Source organism: Oncorhynchus clarkii, chromosome 16 (assembly GCF_045791955.1).
Source record: "Oncorhynchus clarkii lewisi isolate Uvic-CL-2024 chromosome 16, UVic_Ocla_1.0, whole genome shotgun sequence".
In the NCBI taxonomy this organism is placed as follows: Eukaryota; Metazoa; Chordata; class Actinopteri; order Salmoniformes; family Salmonidae; genus Oncorhynchus; species Oncorhynchus clarkii.
The window spans coordinates 35,896,030-35,917,944 of NC_092162.1; the positions used below are offsets into that span (position 1 = coordinate 35,896,030).

General features: G+C 44.6%; 1 protein-coding gene across 1 annotated transcript in view; it reads left to right on the forward strand.

Moving 5' to 3' along the window:
- The window catches only part of LOC139368348 (espin-like), a 130,660-nt gene that overhangs the window by 17,213 nt on the left and 91,532 nt on the right, over positions 1–21,915 (forward strand). Inside the window, exons 3-5 of the mRNA XM_071107112.1 lie at positions 4,734–4,920; positions 12,189–12,371; positions 16,582–16,713. Of these exons, the coding sequence (XP_070963213.1) occupies positions 4,734–4,920; positions 12,189–12,371; positions 16,582–16,713 (502 nt within the window). The remainder of the gene's footprint in view (positions 1–4,733; positions 4,921–12,188; positions 12,372–16,581; positions 16,714–21,915) is intronic.

A 21,915-nucleotide genomic window follows, 5' to 3' on the forward strand; every position in this document is an offset into this window, starting at 1 on the left:
GATTCCACCCAAATATTTAGGGTTTCTAGATCCTTTCACAGCATTATATGGCTGCGTTGAGACACTGACTAATCAAAGCCCGACCATTGTGTTGCTGAATTGTAATAATGATTGTAAATGTACATTATGCCAGGGCTGTTGGTAGACACACAGTAACCTAATTTGATGTCCCTCTAACTGCTCGGAATACCTCTGCTGATCAAACAGCTATTGTATGCAGTTATGTGCTTATGAACCAGAGTTATACTGTTAGCATTGAGGCCTTAGTAGGAAGACCACTGTGTGCAGCTCACCCTGCACTAACATAAATAACATGAGCATGTCTACTTCTGCTAAGTTTCCCAGTTATGCAATGAAAACAATCAAGCATCCCAGAAAAGTGCTAAAAATAGCCCACGTTAACATATGTAGCATAATAAACAAGGTTCATGAAATCACTAACTTGCTAGTAAAAGATGCAGAAGTAGACATGCTCATGTTATTTATGTTAGTGCAGGGTGAGCTGCACACAGTGGTCTTCCTACTAGAGCACACCGGCAGGTTAGAGCATTTGGACTAGTAACCGAAAGGTTGCAAGATTGAATCCCCGAGCCGACCAGGTAAAAATCGGTTCTGCCCCTGAACAAGGCAGTTAACCTACTGTCCCTAGGCTGTCATTGAAAATAAGAATTTGTTCTTAACTGCCTGGTTAAGTAAAGATGTTTTCAAAAATAGTGTCTCCTTCTTTAAAAGTTGGGTGTGGGGGGGGGGGGGGGGGGTTGGAGCACTCATTATGCTTTTGGGTCCCAAGGATTATATACGACCAATCATATAGAGTGGTTCTAATCGCGAATTTGATGCGAGCCACACGTCCCTGGTGACTTTCTCCAACGAAGATGGCTGAAAAAACATTACATTGGAAGCAAATGTAACTAGTTATAACGTCATAACGAGTCAAGCAAAACACTTACAATTGAGAGGAATATGTTAGTTAATGTAGAGACAAACGATTGTACATATTTGTTTGTCATAAAGGTAATTTACAAAAACGCTATTTCATATCCAATACCAGGTGTATCAAACTCCAGTCTTTGAATGATGCTGTGTCTGCATGCATGTATTACAATTATTCACTTCAACAGTGTTTACCACTCCTGGGACATCAATGATTACACATTGTAACTTTGCAATAGACTAGAAACATGATTTAAGGCTATTTTGTAATTCATATATACAGAAAAAAAACAGTACAGCATGCCCACAATCTTGTTAAATGACGTGTGGAAGAGAGCGAGGAACAAGATGAGAGTAACAATCCAGGCTTTGCTCTGAGACCGGCATAACAATGTAATGAAACAACATGGAGCAGGTTTCAAACCCTCAACATTGTATCCCAAAGTCCAGCACGCTATCGACTGTGCCCAAATGTATTAATTGCGGTTGGGGCCAATTATGGGAGTGCCATAGGGTTGGGACCGTGATTGGGAGTGCCATAGGGCGGCGTACAATTGGCCCAGCGTCATCCGGGTTTGGCTGGTTTAGGCCTTCATTGTAAATAGGAATTTGTTTTTACAGTTGTTTCTCATTTAAAAGTTGCAAGCTTACACCGCGGGACTTTCAGGCACCCAGCATCACGGGTTCATTGAAAATAAGAATTTGTTCTTAACTGACTTGCCTGGTTAAATAAAGGTGTTAAAAATAGTGGTTCCTTCTTTAAAAGTTGCGAGCTTACACCGCGTCACGGCTTCACTGGCTTCCAGACCACTGCGAGGGAGGGGGGGGGGGGGGTTGGATCACTCATTATGCATTTGGATCCCAAGGTTTTTATATGACCAATCATATCGAGTGATTCCAATGATGAATTTGACGCGAGCTATCTGTCCCTGGTGACTTTCTTCAGCAACGATGGCTGACAAAACATTACGGTGAAGCAAATGTAAGTAGTTATAACATCATAACGAGTCAGGAAAAACAATTATAATTGAAAGGAATATGTTAGTTAATGTAGAGACAGACGTTTGCATATTTTTTTGGGGCATAAAGTTAATTGACGAAACTTGCTAAACAGCGATTTATCTGACTAGCTAACATTAGCCAGCTAGCTAGCTAGTGTTATGACATGAGTATGAAGTTGTCATTTGTGTTTAATGTTTTAGGGACTCCTGAGAACCAGTAAACCAGGCTGTCGTCTTGTGAAACAGTGGATGTACACAGAGCTGACATTAATAATATGCATGTAAATCTCTCATGGCTCAAAGTGGAGGAGAGATTGACTTCATCAATACTTGTTTTTGTAAGAAGTGTTGACATGCTGAATGTCCATTTTTTATTTTTTTTATTTTTTAAAATACTAGAACAGTGGTAGCATGAGACGGAGTCTACAACCCACACAAGTGGCTCAGGTAGTGCAGCTCATCCAGGATGGCACATCAATGCGAGCTGTGGCAAGAAGGTTTGCTGTGTCTGTCAGCGTAGTGTCCAGAGCATGGAGGCGCTACCAGGAGACAGGCCAGTACATCAGGAGACGTGGAAGAGCCGTAGTAGGGCAACAACCCAGCAGCAGGACCGCTACCTCCGCCTTTGTGCAAGGAGGAGCACTGCCAGAGCCCTGCAAAATGATCTCTAGCAGGTCTCAAATGTGCATGTGTCTGCTCAAACGGTCAGAAACAGACTCCATGAGGGTGGTATGAGGGCCCGACGTCCACAGGTGGGGGTTGTGCTTACAGCCCAACACCGTGCAGGACGTTTGGCATTTGCCAGAGAACACCAAGATTGGCAAATTCGCCACTGGTGCCCTGTGCTCTTCACAGATGAAAGCAGGTTCACACTGAGCACATGTGACAGACGTGACAGTCTGGAGACGCAGTGGAGAACGTTCTGCTGCCTGCAACATCCGCCAGCATGACCGGTTTGGAGGTGGGTCAGTCATGGTGTGGGGTGGCATTTCTTTGGGGGGCCGCACAGCCCTCCATGTGCTTGCCATTAGGTACCGAGATGAGATCCTCAGACCCCTTGTGAGACCATATGCTGGTGCGGTTGGCCCTGGGTTCATCCTAATGCAAGACCATGCTAGACCTCATGTGGCTGGAGTGTGTCAGCAGTTCCTGCAAGAGGAAGGCATTGATGCTATGGACTGGCCCGCCCGTTCCCCAGACCTGAATCCAATTGAGCACATCTGGGACATCATGTCTCGCTCCATCTACCAATGCCACGTTGCACCACAAGACTGTCCAGGAGTTGGAGGATGCTTTAGTCCAGGTCTGGGAGGAGATCCCTCAGGAGTGATTTTTGCATTAGTATGACCATGTAAAGCCATCTTTCTCACACAAAGGTTGATCTGTGTGTGAGATAATCTATGAAATAATGATAAGATTGGCCTTGAAGGGGAGAAGGGTGTGTATTTGTACACTGTACATCCAGTAATAGTGGAGGCAATTTTAAGTTGACTAATTGATAGCTTGAAAAAAATAGATATATATTAGGTGTGTGCATTTGTGGGATGGTGTCATCTATTGTTGCACTTTGTATTGCTACCCTCTCACAAGGACAAGCCCTTTGAAATCTACACCTGTACTCCAAAAGCACTTCCTTTACAGGAGTGCCTGAGTCTGTTTAGGCTAGAACTCAGTCGTCCCCCTTGTCATGAGGCATCTCAAAAGAGCACATGGACATCTTGGTGCATTTTCTCTCCAGTAGTATTTGAGGGGGGTTGTGTGAATGTTAGTATATAAGCACCAGCCCCTTTCCATAAACCTATGTTGTTCTCCCTCTCCAGACCCCGGGATGCAGGAGAGCTCTTTAGTTACACTTTAGTTACACTCCTGAATAATGCAGTTGTCTGCCCACTTCCTGATGACAGAACTGCAGGTCCCTTTCCTGTGGTGAAATATTTAAGGGGTGATTGTTTTGACCTGGAGCATCACCCCAAATCCTAAGGATGCCCTGTCGGTCACACCTACTGTTTGGAGTTTTGTCATGTTTTTGAGACACAAAACAAAGTGGGAGGCTTACTCGGTCAAGTTAGTTGTTGGCTTGGGTTCTATGTTGTTTCTGTCCGGTGAGGTGAAACGGGGTGTCCTTTACCCCTCCCCCTCTTACCCACTCCACCTGTCTCCCGTCCCTCCCTCCATTTCTGGCCTGTCACCACACTGCTGCCTGGTTAATCCTGGGGTAGTGAGGAGCAGAACCAGCGGGGCGGTAAGTCTCTTAACGGGCTCATTGCCTGCTTGTCAGTCAGTGTCCAAATAAAGAAAGGCCTTATGGGATTTAGAGGGGAAGCACTTGTTCACTGCTTGACCTCCCGCTGTGACTAGGAGATCTGGGGCAAGTGTGGGAATTGTCATTGGATGGTATATCCTGTTGGCCTTTGGGGAACTGTGAGAACATTGAGGGTGGAGTTTGGCTCCAGGGGGTGGAGTTGGCTCGATGTGCTAATCAGAATACTCCCCCAGTCTTGGTGACTTGGACTGGAGCCTCATGGAAAGGCTACTTAGGGTTCCAACTTTGACCAAGCCCAATCTGAGGGTGTTATGAAGTTATTGTTGACCTGTCAGTGATTAGATTAGTTTGGGTATTCAGAACCCCCCCCCCCCCCCCACGAATAGCATTAATGCCCAAGTTTTGGCAACCGAATACATGTTTATACACTCTTCTTGTCTTACAACTATTTTGGGTGTTGTTCAAGAATCACAATGTAATTTTACATGGTAATTCATTCAATAAAGTTGAATACAGGTCTGTTAATCCTCTTTTAGCGTTGTCAATTCCCAAACAAAGAATGGTGCCACACCCCTCTACCTGGCCTGCCAGGAGGGCCACCTGGAGGTCGTCCAATACCTGGTGAAGGACTGCGGGGCGGAGCCGAGCATCAGAGCCAATGACGGGATGACACCTCTGCATGCTGCCGCCCAAATGGGCCATAACACTGTCATTGTCTGGCTGGTAGGTCATTGTCCTGATTCATACTGTCTGCTTTTGTCATTTCTTCTACTGTATTTGTTGTACTATTGTATTATGTGTTTGGGTCCTAGACAAGCACTACATTAATCCACTGTGGGTGTACATAGGGCTGTTGCAGTGACTATTACTGCCACAGCGGCAGTCATGAGTCATGACCGCAGTCAAAATCCACGTGACCGTTGAGTCATGGTAATCTCCTCCTATGCACTCTGGACATGTTTTGGTAGTACCCAACTTTCTAAATACCATCAGGTCCTAATGGCCTGGTAGTCAGGGATCTATTATCCGTCCATCAGGTCCTAATGGCCTGGTACTCAGGGATCTACCGTCCCTCCATCAGGTCCTAATGGCCTGGTACTCAGGGATCTACTGTCCCTCCATCAGGTCCAAATGGGCTGGTACTCGGGGATCTACTGTCCCTCCATCAGGTCCTAATGGCCTGGTACTCAGGGATCTACTGTCCCTCCATCAGGTCCTAATGGCCTGGTACTCAGGGATCTACTGTCCCTCCATCAGGTCCAAATGGGCTGGTACTCAGGGATCTACCGTCCCTCCATCAGGTCCTAATGGCCTGGTACTCAGGGCTCTATTGTCCCTCCATCAGGTCCTAATGGCCTGGTACTCAGGGATCTACTGTCCCTCCATCAGATTCTAATGGCCTGGTACTCAGGGCTCTATTTTCCCTCCATCAGGTTCTAATGGGCTGGTACTCAGGGCTCTATTGTCCCTCCATCAGGTCCTAATGGCCAGGTACTCAGGGCTCTATTGTCCCTCCATCAGGTCCTAATGGCCAGGTACTCAGGGCTCTATTGTCCCTCCATCAGGTCCTAATGGCCTGGTACTCAGGGCTCTATTGTCCCTCCATCAGGTCCTAATGGCCTGGTACTCAGGGCTCTATTGTCCCTCCATCAGGTCCTAATGGCCTGGTACTCAGGGCTCTATTGTCCCTCCATCAGGTCCTAATGGCCTGGTACTCAGGGCTCTATTGTCCCTCCATCAGGTCCTAATGGCCTGGTACTCAGGGCTCTATTGTCCCTCCATCAGGTCCTAATGGCCTGGTACTCAGGGCTCTATTGTCCCTCCATCAGGTCCTAATGGCCTGGTGGTCAGGGATCTACTGTCCATCCATCAGGTCCTAATGGCCTGGTAGTCAGGGATCTACTGTCCCTCCATCAGGTCCTAATGGCCAGGTACTCAGGGCTCTACCATCCCTCCATCAGGTCCTAATGGCCTGGTACTCAGGGATCTACTGTCCCTCCATCATGTCCTAATGGCCTGGTACTCAGCGGTCTATTGTCCCTCCATCAGGTCCTAATGGGCTGGTACTCAGGGCTCTATTGTCCCTCCATCAGGTCCAAATGGGCTGGTACTCGGGGATCTACTGTCCCTCCATCAGGTCCTAATGGCCAGGTACTCAGGGCTCTATTGTCCCTCCATCAGGTCCTAATGGCCTGGTACTCAGGGCTCTATTGTCACTCCATCAGGTCCAAATGGGCTGGTACTCGGGGATCTACTGTCCCTCCATCAGGTCCTAATGGCCAGGTACTCAGGGCTCTATTGTCCCTCCATCAGGTCCTAATGGCCTGGTACTCAGGGCTCTATTGTCACTCCATCAGGTCCTAATGGCCTGGTACTCAGGGATCTACTGTCCCTCCATCAGGTCCTAATGGCCTGGTATTCAGGGATCTATTGTCCCTCCATCAGATTCTAATGGCCTGGTACTCAGGGCTCTATTTTCCCTCCATCAGGTTCTAATGGGCTGGTACTCAGGGCTCTATTGTCCCTCCATCAGGTCCTAATGGCCTGGTACTCAGGGCTCTATTGTCCCTCCATCAGGTCCTAATGGCCTGGTAGTCAGGGATCTACTGTCCCTCCATCAGGTCCTAATGGCCTGGTAGTCAGGGATCTACTGTCCCTCCATCAGGTCCTAATGGCCAGGTACTCAGGGCTCTATTGTCCCTCCATCAGGTCCTAATGGCCAGGTACTCAGGGCTCTATTGTCCCTCCATCAGGTCCTAATGGCCTGGTACTCAGGGCTCTATTGTCCCTCCATCAGGTCCTAATGGCCTGCTACTCAGGGCTCTATTGTCCCTCCATCAGGTCCTAATGGCCTGGTACTCAGGGCTCTATTGTCCCTCCATCAGGTCCTAATGGCCTGGTACTCAGGGCTCTATTGTCCCTCCATCAGGTCCTAATGGCCTGGTACTCAGGGCTCTATTGTCCCTCCATCAGGTCCTAATGGCCAGGTACTCAGGGCTCTATTGTCCATCCATCAGGTCCTAATGGCCTGGTACTCAGGGCTCTACCATCCCTCCATCAGGTCCTAATGGCCTGGTACTCAGGGCTCTACCATCCCTCCATCAGGTCCTAATGGCCTGGTACTCAGGGCTCTACCATCCCTCCATCAGGTCCTAATGGCCTGGTACTCAGGGATCTACTGTCCCTCCATCATGTCCTAATGGCCTGGTACTCAGCGGTCTATTGTCCCTCCATCAGGTCCTAATGGCCTGGTGGTCAGGGATCTACTGTCCATCCATCAGGTCCTAATGGCCTGGTGGTCAGGGATCTACTGTCCATCCATCAGGTCCTAATGGCCTGGTACTCAGGGCTCTACCATCCCTCCATCAGGTCCTAATGGCCTGGTACTCAGGGATCTACTGTCCCTCCATCATGTCCTAATGGCCTGGTACTCAGGGATCTACCATCCCTCCCTCCATCAGGTCCTAATGGCCTGGTACTCAGGGATCTACCGTCCCTCCATCAGGTCCTAATGGCCTGGTACTCAGGGATCTACTGTCCCTCCATCGGGACCTAATGGCCTGGTACTCGGGGATCTACTGTCCCTCCATCAGGTTCTAATGGGCTGGTACTCAGGGATCTACTGTCCCTCCATCAGGTCCTAATGGCCTGGTACTCAGGGATCTACTGTCCCTCCATCATGTCCTAATGGCCTGGTACTCAGGGATCTACCATCCCTCCATCAGGTCCTAATGGCCTGGTACTCAGGGATCTACCGTCCCTCCATCAGGTCCAAATGGGCTGGTACTCAGGGATCTACTGTCCCTCCATCAGGTCCTAATGGCCTGGTATTCAGGGCTCTATTTTTCCTCTAACCACTGACATAAATGCAATAGAAAATCACATCAAAAACTGATCATCAAACAGTATCATGCTTTTAAAACTCACCTCACTGATGATCAATTTGAAAAAGTTCAACAGCCGGTTGAAACTGAGTGGAAAACGTGTGGATGTTGTTTCAATGCCTGACACGGAACCCAAACCGGCAGCGTGCGTGTGCGCCATCGTGCGCACATTTATTTTGTCCCCCTACACCAAACACGATCACGACACGCATGTTAAAATATCAAAACAAACTCTGAACCAAACTCTGAATTAATTTGGGGACAGGTCAAAAAGCATTAAACATGTATGGCAATTGAGCTAGTTAGCTTGCACTTGCTAGCTAATTTGTCCTATTTAGCTAGCTTGCTGTTGCTAGCTAATATGTCCTGGGATGTAAACATTAGGTTGTTATTTTACCTGAAATGCACAAGGTCCTCTACTCCGACAATTAATCCACACATAAAACTGTCAACCGACTCATTTCTAGTCATCTCTCCTCCTTCCAGGCTTTTTCATCTTTGAACTTTCATAGTATCACCACGAAGACCGACAAAACAGTTAATCTTTCAATCACCCACGTGGGTATAACCAATGAGGAGATGGCACATTCTTCTATAAACCAATGAGGAGATGGGAGAGGCAGGACTTTCAGCGCAATCTGCGTCAGAAATAGAAAGGAGTTCTATTTTAGCCCTTGGCATCGCAGACGCTCGTGGGCACAAGCGAGCAGTGTGGGTGTAACAATTGAATAACATATCTAAATATCTAAATGTATTTTGCGCGCACGCGAAGTGTCTGGTCAGCATGATAGACAACGAAATGGACAGCGCTTTCTAAGGTCATGATTAATTGAAAACGCTATTTGCAAATTAGAGATTATGCATACCTCAAGCCTGAAAAAAAAAGTTGAATTAAAATAATTGTGCTTTTTTTACAGTACATAGCCTATGCATGGCAGAAAAACATTTTAATTATATTTTAAGATTTCTTTGGTACATAATTGGTCTAGCCTATATTCTAAAATGAACACATTTTAGTAATCACATTAGTGTCGACTGCGTTATTATGTATACTGGATGGACATCAGCGGCTTGTATGAGTGGAGGCTTGGAGACCCTAAACATGTTTATGCTAATTAAGGGTCCGTTTTTTGCATGCCAATAATCAGTTGACAAAATGTCATGATGCCACAGACCTACATGTACTTTAGTACCCTTTTAACCATAAAGGACATACAGTGCCTTCAAAGTAGTCAGACCCCTTGACTTTTTACACATTACATAACAGCTTATTGTCTACTTATTAGTAAAATTAAAGAGATACAGTACCTTCAGAAAGTATTCAGACCTCTTGACTTTATACACATTTTGTTACGTTACAGCCTTATTCTAAAATTGATTAAATTGTTTTTCCCCCTCAGCAACCTACACACAATACCCCATAATGACAAAGCAAAAACTGTTTTTTAGAAATTGTTGCTAATTAAAAAAAGAAATAACATAACTGATCACATTTACATAAGTATTCAGGCCCTTTACTCAGTACTTTGTTGAAGCACATTTGGCAGCAATTACAGCCTTGAGTCTTCTTGGGTATGATGCTACAAGCTTGGCATACCTGTATTTGGTGAGTTCCTTAAATTCTTCTCTGCAGATCCTCTCAAGCTCTGTCAGGTTGGATGTGGAGCGTTGCTGCACAGCTATTTTCAGGTCTCTCCAGAGATGTTTGATCGAGTTCAAATCTGGGCTCTGGCTGGGCTACACAAGGACATTCAGAGACTTGTCCCGAAGCCACTCCTGCGTTGTCTTGGCTGTGTGCTTAGGGTCGTTGTCCTGTTGGAAGGCGAACCTTCACCCCAGTCTGATGTCCTGAGCGCTCTGAAGCAAGTTTTCATCAAGGAACTCTGTACCTTGCTCCATTGATCTTTGCCTCAATCTTGACTAGTCTTCCAGTCCTTGCTGCTGAAAAACATTTCAACAGCATGATCTTAGTTTCATCAAACCAGAGAATCTTGTTTCTCATGGTAAAACTCCAAGCGGGCTGTCATGTGCTTTTTTACTGAGGAGTGCCTTTCGTCTGGCCACGCTACCATAACGGCCTGATTGGTGGAGTGCTGCAGAGATCTTTGTCCTTCAGGAAGGTTTTCCCATCTCCACAGAGGAACTCTAGATCTGTGACAAAGGCCCTTCTCACCCCATTGCTCAGTTTGATTGGGCGGCCAGCTCTAGGAAGAGTCTGAGTGGTTCTAAACTTCTTCCATCTAAGAAAGATGGAGGCCACTGTGTTCTTGGGGACCTTCAACAATGCAGAAATGTGTCGGTGCCCTTCGCCAGATCTGTGCTTAGACACATGCCTGTCTTGGGAACTCTATGGACAATTCCTTCAACCTCATGGCTTGGTTTTTGCTCTGACATGCACTGTCAACTGTGGGACCTTTATACAGTTGAAGTCGGAAGTTTACATACACCTTAGCCAAATACATTTAAACTCAGTTTTTACCAATTCCTGACATTTAATCCTAGTAAAAATTCCCTGTCTTAGGTCAGTTGGGATCACCACTTTATTTTAATGTGAAATATCAGAACAATAGTAGAGATTCATTTCAGGTTTTATTTCTTTCATCACATGCCCAGTGGTGAAGTTTACATACACTCAATTAGTATTTGGTAGCATTGCCTTAAACAATTTAAACTTGGGTCAAACGTTTCGTGTAGCCTTCCACAAGCATCCCACAATAAGTTAGGTGAATTCTGCCCATTCCTCCTGACAGAGCTGGTGTAACTGAGTCAGGTTTGTAGGCCTCCATGCTTCGGATTGATTTCCACTTTTCGCACCAAAGTACGTTTTAATAAAAAATATATATTTCACCTTTTATTTAATTAACCAGGTAGGCTAGTTGAGAACACGTTCTCATTTACAACTGCGACCTGGCCAAGATAAAGCAAAGCAGTGCGACACAAACAACAACACAGAGTTACACATGAAATAAACAAACATACAGTCAACAACATATTAGAAAAAAAGTATATGTTCAGTGTGTGCAAATGAGGTTTCTTACCTTACCTCCCTTATCTTTAGCCATAGTGGCGAAATATTTACAATTTAGCAATTAAACACTGGAGTGATAGATGTACAGAAGATGAATGGGATGATGTTGTTGGATTGGCTATTTACAGATGGGCTATGTACAGGTGCAGTGACCTGTGAGCTGCTCTGACAGCTGGTGCTTAAAGTTAGTGAGGGAGATACAGTGGGGCAAAAAAGTATTTAGTCAGCCACCTATTGTGCAAGTTCTCCCACTTAAAAAGATGAGAGGCCTGTAATTTTCATCATAGTTACACTTCAACTATGACAGACAAAATGAGAAAAAAAATCCAGAAAGTCACATTGTAGTATTTTTTTATGAATTTATTTGCAAATTATGAAAAGTCTCCAGCTTCAGTGATTTTTGCAATTCGTTCCAGTCATTGGCAGCAGAGAACTGGAAGGAAAGGCAGCCAAAGGAGGAATTGGCTTTGGGGGTGACCTGTGAAATATACTGTTTGTATGTATGTATGTATGTGTGTGTGTGTGTGTGTTTGTGTATTAGCAGCTCACCACCAGATACATGCATGCATGCATACACAACAATAACACATTTGATTTACATGACCACATAGACAGTATATTGGATAGGCAATCACTTGAAAAACTACAAACCTCAGATTTCCCACTTCCTGGTTGGATTTTTCTCAGGTTTTCGCCTGCCATATGAGTTCTGTTATACTCACAGACATCATTCAAACAGTTTCAGAAACTTCAGTGTTTTCTATCCAAATCTACTAATAGTATGCATATCCTAGCCTCTGGGCCTGAGTAGCAGGCAGTTTACTCTGGGCACGCTTTTCATCCGGACGTGAAAATACTGCCCCTACACCAAAGAAGTTAAAGCTCTTTAGTCTACAGAGCAACACCCATCCACTACCAATGGTTGATAGAGAATGCTTAATGTTAGGGTTAATGGATACCGATTTGATGGTGGGAAGTTGAACATCTATAAACTAAGGGGAGCCAACTAACAAAGTGTTACCGAACCAAATGGCAGCTGGCGCTACATACTGTTCAGCCTCTACTATTGTCCGTTGCAGATGAGCTTCACAGAGATCAGCCTGTCAGACCGGGACGGTGACGGTGCCACGGCCATGCACTTCGCCGCCAGCCGCGGCCATGCCAAGGTGCTCAGCTGGCTGCTACTGCACGGTGGCGAGATCATCACCGATAGCTGGGGCGGAACGCCGCTACACGATGCTGCCGAGAACGGGGAGCTGGAGGTGTGTGTGTGGTGGGGGGTTGCCAGTTTATAACCGTACATAGAGAGGGATCTGTAGGAGAACACATGACAATGGTTCAATGGGGTTAGACACCGTATAGTGCTGTGTGTGAGGCTAGTCAAGACAGCAAGGGGGATGGGAATTACGAACAGGTAACTTCATACAAATCCAGAAATAGCCAAGGGAGCCATTTACACCATGCATTTGAGTGAGAGCGGAAAGTTGATATCGTCTCCCTAAGGTTAGACGCACAGTTATTTTTTTTTATGAGCTGACATTCGTCTGTGTTCCTGTCTTTGTCACTGTCTCTCTCTTCCTTTCTGACTCTCTCCTTCTCCCCATCTCTCTCTCTCTCTCGTTGACGATGTTGTTAGTTTGTTCGCCTGCTGTTTTTGGTTTCTGTATGTTTGCTATGAGTATGAGCCGCATGCCTGTATTTGTATTCATTAAGGATCCCCAAGTTACTCTTCATGGGGGCCAGCAACATTAAGGCAGTTATATACAATTTAAAATATGACATTACATTTCAAAACCCTTTTTACAACACATTGTGTGTGCCCTCATGCCACTACTATACTACCACATATCTACAATACAAAATCCATGTGTGTGTGTAGATTGCGTGTCTTATCATGTGTATGTGTAAGCGTGTCTCTTCACAGTCCACGCTGTTCTAGAATATGTATTTTTATACTGCTTGCATCAGTTACCTGATATGGAATAGAGTTCCATGTAGACATGGCTCTACGCAATACTGTGCGCCTGTCAATACTTTTCTGCTTGATAACCAGTGCACTTTTCTGTATGTTGTAAAAGCGTTACATCATCGCTGCCCATATCATTGCATAGTGCAGAAAATACACAAGAGTTCAGGGGCCTTGTTTTCACAAAGTTAACCATTTTCACTGTAGTGTCCAAAACATATTTCAAGTTGTCAGGCATTCCCTTGGCAGCAAGAGCCTCTCGGTGGATGCTGCAGTGTACCCACCTGGTGTCGGGAGCAACTGCTTGCATGTGCGTTACCACTCCACTATGTCTCCCTGTCATGGCTTTTGCGCCGTCAGTACAGATACCAACACATCTTGACCACCCAAGTCCATTTGATGTCACAAAGCTGTCCAGTACTTTACAAATATCCTCTCCTGTTGTCCTGGTTTCCAGTGGTTTTCAGAAGAGGATGTCTTCCTTAACTGACCCTGCATAAACGTAACAGACATATACCAGGAGCTGTCCCAGGCCCGCCACGTCTGTTGACTCATCCAGCTGTAACGCATACTCCCAATATAAGTGAACCCCAAATCACTGTAGTTCTCATCATATGTGCGCCTCTTCGATGGTCCAACGTCCCTGTCTGTTCAGTGCTTTCCCGGGTAAGGGGGCAGTAGCTCTTCAGCTGCATCATATTCCCAACTGCCAAGTGTCCATGCTAGCTGGGCTAATAACAAATGTAGAATTACTGATGCTAGCATTGGATGTAGTCAACTTGTGTGTCATCAACAGGTGCAGGTGTAGTACTGCTGGTAGTAGCAGCATGATGTCCTAGTAGCAGTACTACCAGTATAGCTGGTAGTAGCAGTATGATGTCCTAGTAGCAGTACTACCAGTAGAGCTGGTAGTAGCAGTATGATGTCCTAGTAGCAGTACTACCAGTAGAGCTGGTAGTAGAGTATGATGTCCTAGTAGTAGTAGCAGTACTACCAGTAGAGCTGGTCTGTGTCTCTATGGACTCGGGCCGTACTTTTTTTTAACCATTTATCAATTTTCGAGCAAATGGAATGAGCAGCAGCTATGTTTGGATACATACGGACCATTAGTGGAATTCCCCCGAGAGAGTAACGGTTAATGTGATTGGATGTTAATTATTTGACTAGGCTACCTGTATTTGACATTGTTGTTATTTCGCTGAACACTAGATGGTTTAATTTTATTTTTGGCAGTGAAACGAGGCTACTCAAGCCAGGAAAAAAACCTCACCCAAATGTATAGCCTCGTTGGAAAATATAAATGGACTGTTTGAAAATGTGAAAAAAAAACTACAAATCAAATTTTTATTTGGAGTAGCCCCAACGGCATTGCGCGTATCCCAGTTTGGGAACACCTGCGTTAGGAGATTGTCACGTTCTGACCTTTATTTCCTTTGTTTTGTTTTTATTTAGTATGGTCAGGGTGTGAGTTGGGGTGGGCAGTCTATGTGTTTTTCTATGTTGGGGTTTTAAGTTCAGCCTAGTATGATTCTCAATCAGAGGCAGGTGTCGTTAGTTGTCGCTGATTGAGAATCCTACTTAGGTAGCCTGGGTTTCACTTTTGGTTTGTGGGTGTTTGTTTCTGTGTGAGTGTTTGTTGCCACACGGTACTGTTTCGGTTTTCGTTATGTTCACGTTTATTGTTTTATATTTCATAGTGTTCAGTTTATCTTAAAGTAAATGTTATGGACTCTTACCACGCTGCGCATTGGTCCTCCGATCCTTCTCGCTACTCCTCCTCAGAAGAGGAGGAAGAATGCCGTTACAGAGATAAAGCAGACTCTTCATTTCACCTGTCACAGACCGGATCACTCACTGTTGCAGCACTCCAGGAGATCTACATACAGTATGGAATTCACAACTAAAGGTTTGCTAGCCAGATATTACTAAGTTAACCTCTTGCGACGAGCAATCCCGTATCCGGGAGCGTAATCATAGCCTCAAACACATTAGCATAACGCAGCGGACATAAATACCCCTAAACTTTTCCTATTCATGAAAATCGCAAATGAAATGAAATAAATATATTCAAACACAAGCTTAGGCTTTTGTTAACAACACTGCCATCTCAGATTTTCTAAATATGCGTTACGGCCAATGCTAGACAAGCATTTGTGTAAGTTTATCATGACATAATGCTATGCTAGGCTCTGCTGGCAGCAGGCAACATTTTCACGAAAATAAGAAAAGCAACCAAATTAAATAATTTACCTTTGAAGAACTTCAGATGCTTTCACTCAGGAGACTCCCAGTTAGATAGCAAATGTTCCTTTTTTCCAAAAATATTATTTTTGTAGGCGAAATAGCTCCCGTTTCTTCATCATGCTTGGCTGAGAAACAACAACTATAACGCCAAACTTTTTTTCAAAATTTGCTCCATAATATCGACAGAAACATGGCAAACGTTGTTTAGGATCCATCCTCAAGGTGTTTTTAACATATATATTCGATAATATATCCGTCGAGGCAATTGGTTTCTCATAAGAAGCGATTGGAAAAATGGCTACCTCAGTATTTTACGCAAAATTTTCTGCGGGAGACACCATGTGACCACATGCTATATATGGTCCCTTACGGCCATTCTTCAATGGAAATGCCTAAAAAGACTAATGCTGTAGACACCTTGGGGAATACGTGGAAAACGTAAGCTCATTCGTAGCTCATTCACAGCCGTATAAGGAGTCATTGGCATGAGGCGGTTTAAAAAAATGCGGCACTTCCTGGTTGGATTTTTATCTGGGTTTCGCCTGTAACATCAGTTCTGTGGCACTCACAGACAATATCTTTGCAGTTTTGGAAACGTCAGAGTGTTTTCTTTCCAAAGCTGTCAATTATATGCATAGTCGAGCATCTTTTCGTGACAAAATATCTTGTTTAGAACGGGTTTTTCATCCAAAAATTTTAATAGCGCCACCTAGTCGCAAGAAGTTAATGGTATAAAATGTGCAAAATGCTCTGCAGTTGTGCATTTGGTTAGCAAATTTAGTAGCTAATTATCTAGCTAAGTGGTTAGCTTCTTGCAAAAACAAGCTTCTCTAGGTGACAGCAGAGAATCCCCACCTGGATCAAGAACCTTCTGTCAAACATTTATTTTGTATGAGTAGCATTTTTTGTTGTTGTTACTTGTATAACTTTATGAGCTGGGGATGTCTGTCCTGCAAGTGGTTTGCCAGAGACTGTATAAAATGTTTGCAATGTGCTTGTTAGCATTTAGCTAGCATTCACTGTGGGATTTTACATGTACTTGTTAGCATTGCTAACCTTTGGATTCAGTGGGGTTTGAAAATAGTGGCCCTTGTGTTCAGTGCCAGTATTACCGAATATCCCTGGTTAGCAACATGTCGGAATGAAGGTTTGACAATCTGGATAACGGCCAAACCTACCGATGACATTTGGCTTACTCCTAAAAAGAATGGACAAAGTTTTGTCTGTTCAGTGTGTCCCTCTCCTCTCTCTTTCTCTCCTAGTGCTGTCAGATCCTGGTGGTGAATGGGGTGGACCTGGGCATACGGGACCAGGACGGCTTCTCGTCGGCCGACTTGGCAGAGTACAACGGGCACGTCCAGTGTGCCAAGTACCTGTGCACTGTTGAGAACATGGTGAGACACAGGATGCATTAGACAGGACACACTGTAGTGAAATTGTTTCAACTGAAAATTAAATGTAGTCCGTTTTCTTCCACTGGTGCCTAATGAATACAACCCAGGTGAAATTTGTAGGTAGGGGGGATATCTAGATGAGAGGAAGATTAAGTCTATTCCAGCCAGGGCACTAAATTAACTTTTTTCATTGGTAGCACTGTTGCCCCGAACTTCAAAAGTAAGAAGCACCAGACAAAATGTAGATTTTTATGTTATTTTTTACTGCAAATGACTGTCCTATCATTCATTAATTGTCATCAGCTGTTACCTTGATGTAGAACTCACTAGAGTGGGCAAGACAGAATAAAAACAACTTTTTAATAACAGTATTCAAAAGTGCAACATCAAACAATTTTATATAGGTGAATTAAATAACCTTGCAAACTGTTTGACAGGATACCTAATTTCCATATGTTGGGTTGATTTTGTAATCCATAATTTTTCTGCATGAGTGACATGGGTCTGAATTTGGTAAAAGCCATCTCTTCTTTGGCAATGCAGTAAGCAGTGTTCAATTTAATCTGTAGCTGAGTTAGCTGCCTGTTCACCGGCTTGTTCCCTGTCAAATACGGCTGTCTGGTAGTAGACGTAGTGATGTTGTTCCTGCCCCCTTCCCCCAATGGACTTGTCCAGGAAATTGATGTGCTTTTGGCATACGTTATGTTTTAGCAATGACTTGTGTTTTAGGTTGTTGGACCCAGAAGCAAAATAAGTTTTCCCTGCTGCTTTTACCCCACACTTACGACAGTGTGTAGTTTTATCCCTCCTTAGCCACTTGAATTCATGAAGTCACCCCTCTCGAAACATGTAGATCTTTGACTTTTTCTGAGGTGGATCGGTAGCAGCATTTCCAACATTGTCCATCATCTGGTTGTAGTTGATAATTTCATAATTATTTTTTTGCTAAGGAAAGCTTCAATTCTGCCGCATTTTGTTGTTCTTGCTAGCTAGCTAATGCCATTACTTAGCTGACAGAAAGGGGCGGCAAAATTCTGGGGAAAGTATGCTTGAAAAGGGATTGGTTGTGTGCCTGGCATGTGATTTGATTTAATTAGCTACATTTAAACATTTGTAGCGTTATGATTTGTACACAATGTTTCAGCCTGTCTTGTTTGAGCAGTGAAGAGAAGTGTTGCGGTGTAATATTGTTATGCAATTATAAAAATAAATGATTGGATAATTTTTTCCTCGCACAGTGCTCCCAAAATAAAAGATATTAGTTGCACAGCAACATTTTTAGTTACACTGGGGGAGCCCTGATTCCAGCTTGAATGTAAAGATAGTACACTGCTCAAAAAAATAAAGGGAACACTTAAACAACACAATGTAACTCCAAGTCAATCACACTTCTGTGAAATCAAACTGTCCACTTAGGAAGCAACACTGATTGACAATAAATTTCACATGCTGTTGTGCGAATGGAATAGACAACTGGTGGAAATTATAGGCAATTAGCAAGACACCCCCAATAAAGGAGTGGTTCTGCAGGTGATATCCACAGACCACTTCTTAGTTCCTGTGCTTCCTGGCTGATGTTTTGGTCACTTTTGAATGCTGGCGATACTTTCACTCTAGTGGTAGCATGAGACGGAGTCTACAACCCACACAAGTGGCTCAGGTAGTGCAGCTCATCCAGGATGGCACATCAATGCGAGCTGTGGCAAGAAGGTTTGCTGTGTCTGTCAGCGTGGTGTCCAGAGCATGGAGGCGCTACCAGGAGACAGGCCAGTACATCAGGAGACGTGGAGGAGGCCGTAGGAGGGCAACAACCCAGCAGCAGGACCGCTACCTCCGCCTTTGTGCAAGGAGGAGCAGGAAGAGCACTGCCAGAGCCCTGCAAAATGACCTGCAGCAGGCCACAAATGTGCATGTCTGCTCAAACGGTCAGAAACAGACTCCATGAGGGTGGTATGAGGGCCCGACATCCACAGGTGGGGGTTGTGCTTACAGCCCAACACCGTGCAGGACGTTTGGCATTTGCCAGAGAACACCAAGATTGGCAAATTCGCCACTGGCGCCCTGTGCTCTTCACAGATAAAAGCAGGTTCACACTGAGCACATGTGACAGTCTGGAGACGCCGTGGAGAACGTTCTGCTGCCTGCAACATCCTCCAGCATGACCGGTTTGGCGGTGGGTCAGCCATGGTGTGGGGTGGCATTTCTTTGGGGGGTCGCACAGCCCACCATGTGCTCGCCAGAGGTAGCCTGACTGCCATTAGGTACTGAGATTAGATCCTTTCTCATGCCACCCAGTGGGGCTTTGCCCAGGAGGGCCAGGCAGAGGAGAGGGTAAATGGCAGTAATTGTCATTAGTAGAGCGACAGTTGTCAGTTGGGACACATGCTGGCCTCCGTGGCTACATTCTAAGTTGTGTGGCTTGTGCCAGCTGGGAGTAGGCACGCAAATTATTGTCTGTAATTTGTTGTTGTGGTGTTTTACTACTGACCTGGGACCTGTTCAGGAGGGTGCAATGTTACAAGATGTTACACCCCATTCAGACACAGGTTGTACAACGCATTTGACACAATGGTTGTGATACATCTGATACTGATATTGAAGAGTGTTTGTCTGCACAAAAATGTTTACACAACCCTATGGAGACACCGCATGATGGTTGTGTAAACATTTTTGTGCGGGGATAGGCATGCATAGGAACAGAGGTTTCAAAATAAGAGGCACTTTTTCACCTGCAATATCAGTTGTTATACTCAGACAATATTTTGACAGTTTTGGACACTTTAGTGTTTTCTATCCTAATCTGTCAATTACAGTGGGGAGAAAAAGTATTTGATACACTGCGGATTTTGCAGGTTTTCCTAGTTCTGTAATTTTTATCATAGGTACACTTCAACTGTGAGAGACGGAATCCTAAACAAAAATCCAGAAAATCACATTGTATGATTTTATACTAATTAATTTGCATTTTATTGCATGACATAAGTATTTGATACATCAGAAAGCAGAACTTAATATTTGGTACAGAAACCTTTGCTTGCAATTACAGAGATCATACGTTTCCTGTAGTTCTTGACCAGGTTTGCACACACTGCAGCAGGGATTTTGGCCCACTCCTCCATACAGACCTTCTCCAGATCCTTCAGGTTTCGGGGCTGTCGCTGGGCAATACGGACTTTCAGCTCCCTACAAATATTTTCTTTTTTCATCTTCCCCTCAATAAGGTGCAGTCGTCCTGTCCCCTTTGCAGAAAAGCATACCCAAAGAATGATGTTTCCACTTCCATGCTTCACGGTTGGGATGGTGTTCTTGGGGTTGTACTCATCCTTCTTCCTCCAAACACGGCGAGTGGAGTTTAGACCAAAAAGCTCTATTTTTGTCTCATCAGACCACATGACCTTCTCTCATTCCTCCTCTGGATCATCCAGATGGTCATTGGCAAACTTCAGACGGGGCTGGACATGCGCTGGCTTGAGCAGGGGGACCTTGCGTGCGCTGCAGGATTTTAATCCATGGCGGCGTGGTGTTACTAATGTTTTTTTTTTAGGCTGTGGTCCCTGCTCTCTTCAGGTCATTGACCAGGTCCTGCCGTGTAGTTCTGGGCTGATCCCTCACCTTCCTCATGATCATTGATGCCCCACGAGGTGAGACCTTGCATGGAGCCCTAGACCGAGGGTGATTGACCGTCATCTTGAATTTCTTCCATTTTCTAATAATTGCGCCAACAGTTGTTGCCTTCTCACCAAGCTGATTGCCTATTGTCCTGTAGCCCATCACAGCCTTGTGCAGGTCTACAATTTATCCCTGATGTCCTTGCACAGCTCTCTGGTCTTGGCAATTGTGGAGAGGTTGGAGTCTGTTTGAGTGTGTGGACAGGTGTCTTTTATACAGGTAATGAGTGGATAACAGGAGGGCTTCTTAAAGAAAAACTAACAGGTCTGTGAGAGCCGGAATTCTTTCTGGTTGGTAGGTGATCAAATACTTATGTCATGCAATAAAATGCAAATTAATTACTTCAAAATCATACAATGTGATTTTCTGGATTTTTGACGGTTGAAATGTACCTATGATAAAAATTACAGACCTCTACATGCTTTGTAAGTAGGAAACACTGCCGATTTTGCAGGTTATCAAATACTTGTTATCCCCACTGTATATGCATATTCTAGCATCTGGTCCTGAGAAATAGGCCGTTTACTTTGGGAACGTTATTTTTCCAAGCATAAAAATAGTGCCCCCTAGCTTCAAGAGGTTAAATCTCCCCACTGCCTGGTGTTTACACAACCATCATGTGGTGTCTCCATAGGGTTGTGTAATTACTTTTGTAAAGACAAACTCTGTTGCATAACAACCTTTGTGCATTGTAGATACAGTGGTTGCTCCTTTAAAAGTTGCGAGCTTGCATCGCGTCACGGCTTAATTGTTCCAGACCACCACAAGGGGGAGTTAGATAACTCATTATGCATTTGGGTCCCAAGGTTTTCATATGACCAACCATATCGAGTGGTTCCAATGACGAATTTGACGCGAGCCACCCGTCCTTGGGTGAAGATGTCTGACAAAACATTACAGTGGAACCAAAAGTAAGTAGTTGTAACGTCATAATGAGAATGCTGACGCGTGGAAGAGGGAAAGGAATGAGATGGGAACAACAAGAATTTGTTGCAAGTTGGGGAGGGAGGCTAATAGCTGAACAATAGACTATTCAACCTTTACTAAAGAATTGTCTAATAGCTAAGCTAGGTGTGAAAACCCTCATCCTATCACAGACCAGATTTGTCCTAACGACCAAGGGGTAGCTTGCTACTCAATGTAATAAAGACATGACTTTTAAAATAAGTTACCTTACACGTTATGTTGGCTGACAATTTGTTCGCTACGCTGTCCTTACGAATCACATAGGGTATCATTACAGCAGTATGTACCGGTATGTTAGCTAACTACCTAACATTAGTAGTTATACATCAAACTTGCCTGTATATTAACTATAGGCTATCTAAATACCCAACGTCTATTGACATGATTATTCCCGTCATTCTAAGCTTAGCGAAATGGTATAGTTGTTGTGCGTTCCCAATGGACATTCTGGTGCTTTTGTAAATTCGCTATGGCTATCTACACCAATTTCAGAGCGCGCTCGTCTGAGTGTACCAGAACGCAGAATAAATAATTTACGAGCGCTCAACACAGGTTGAATATGGCCAG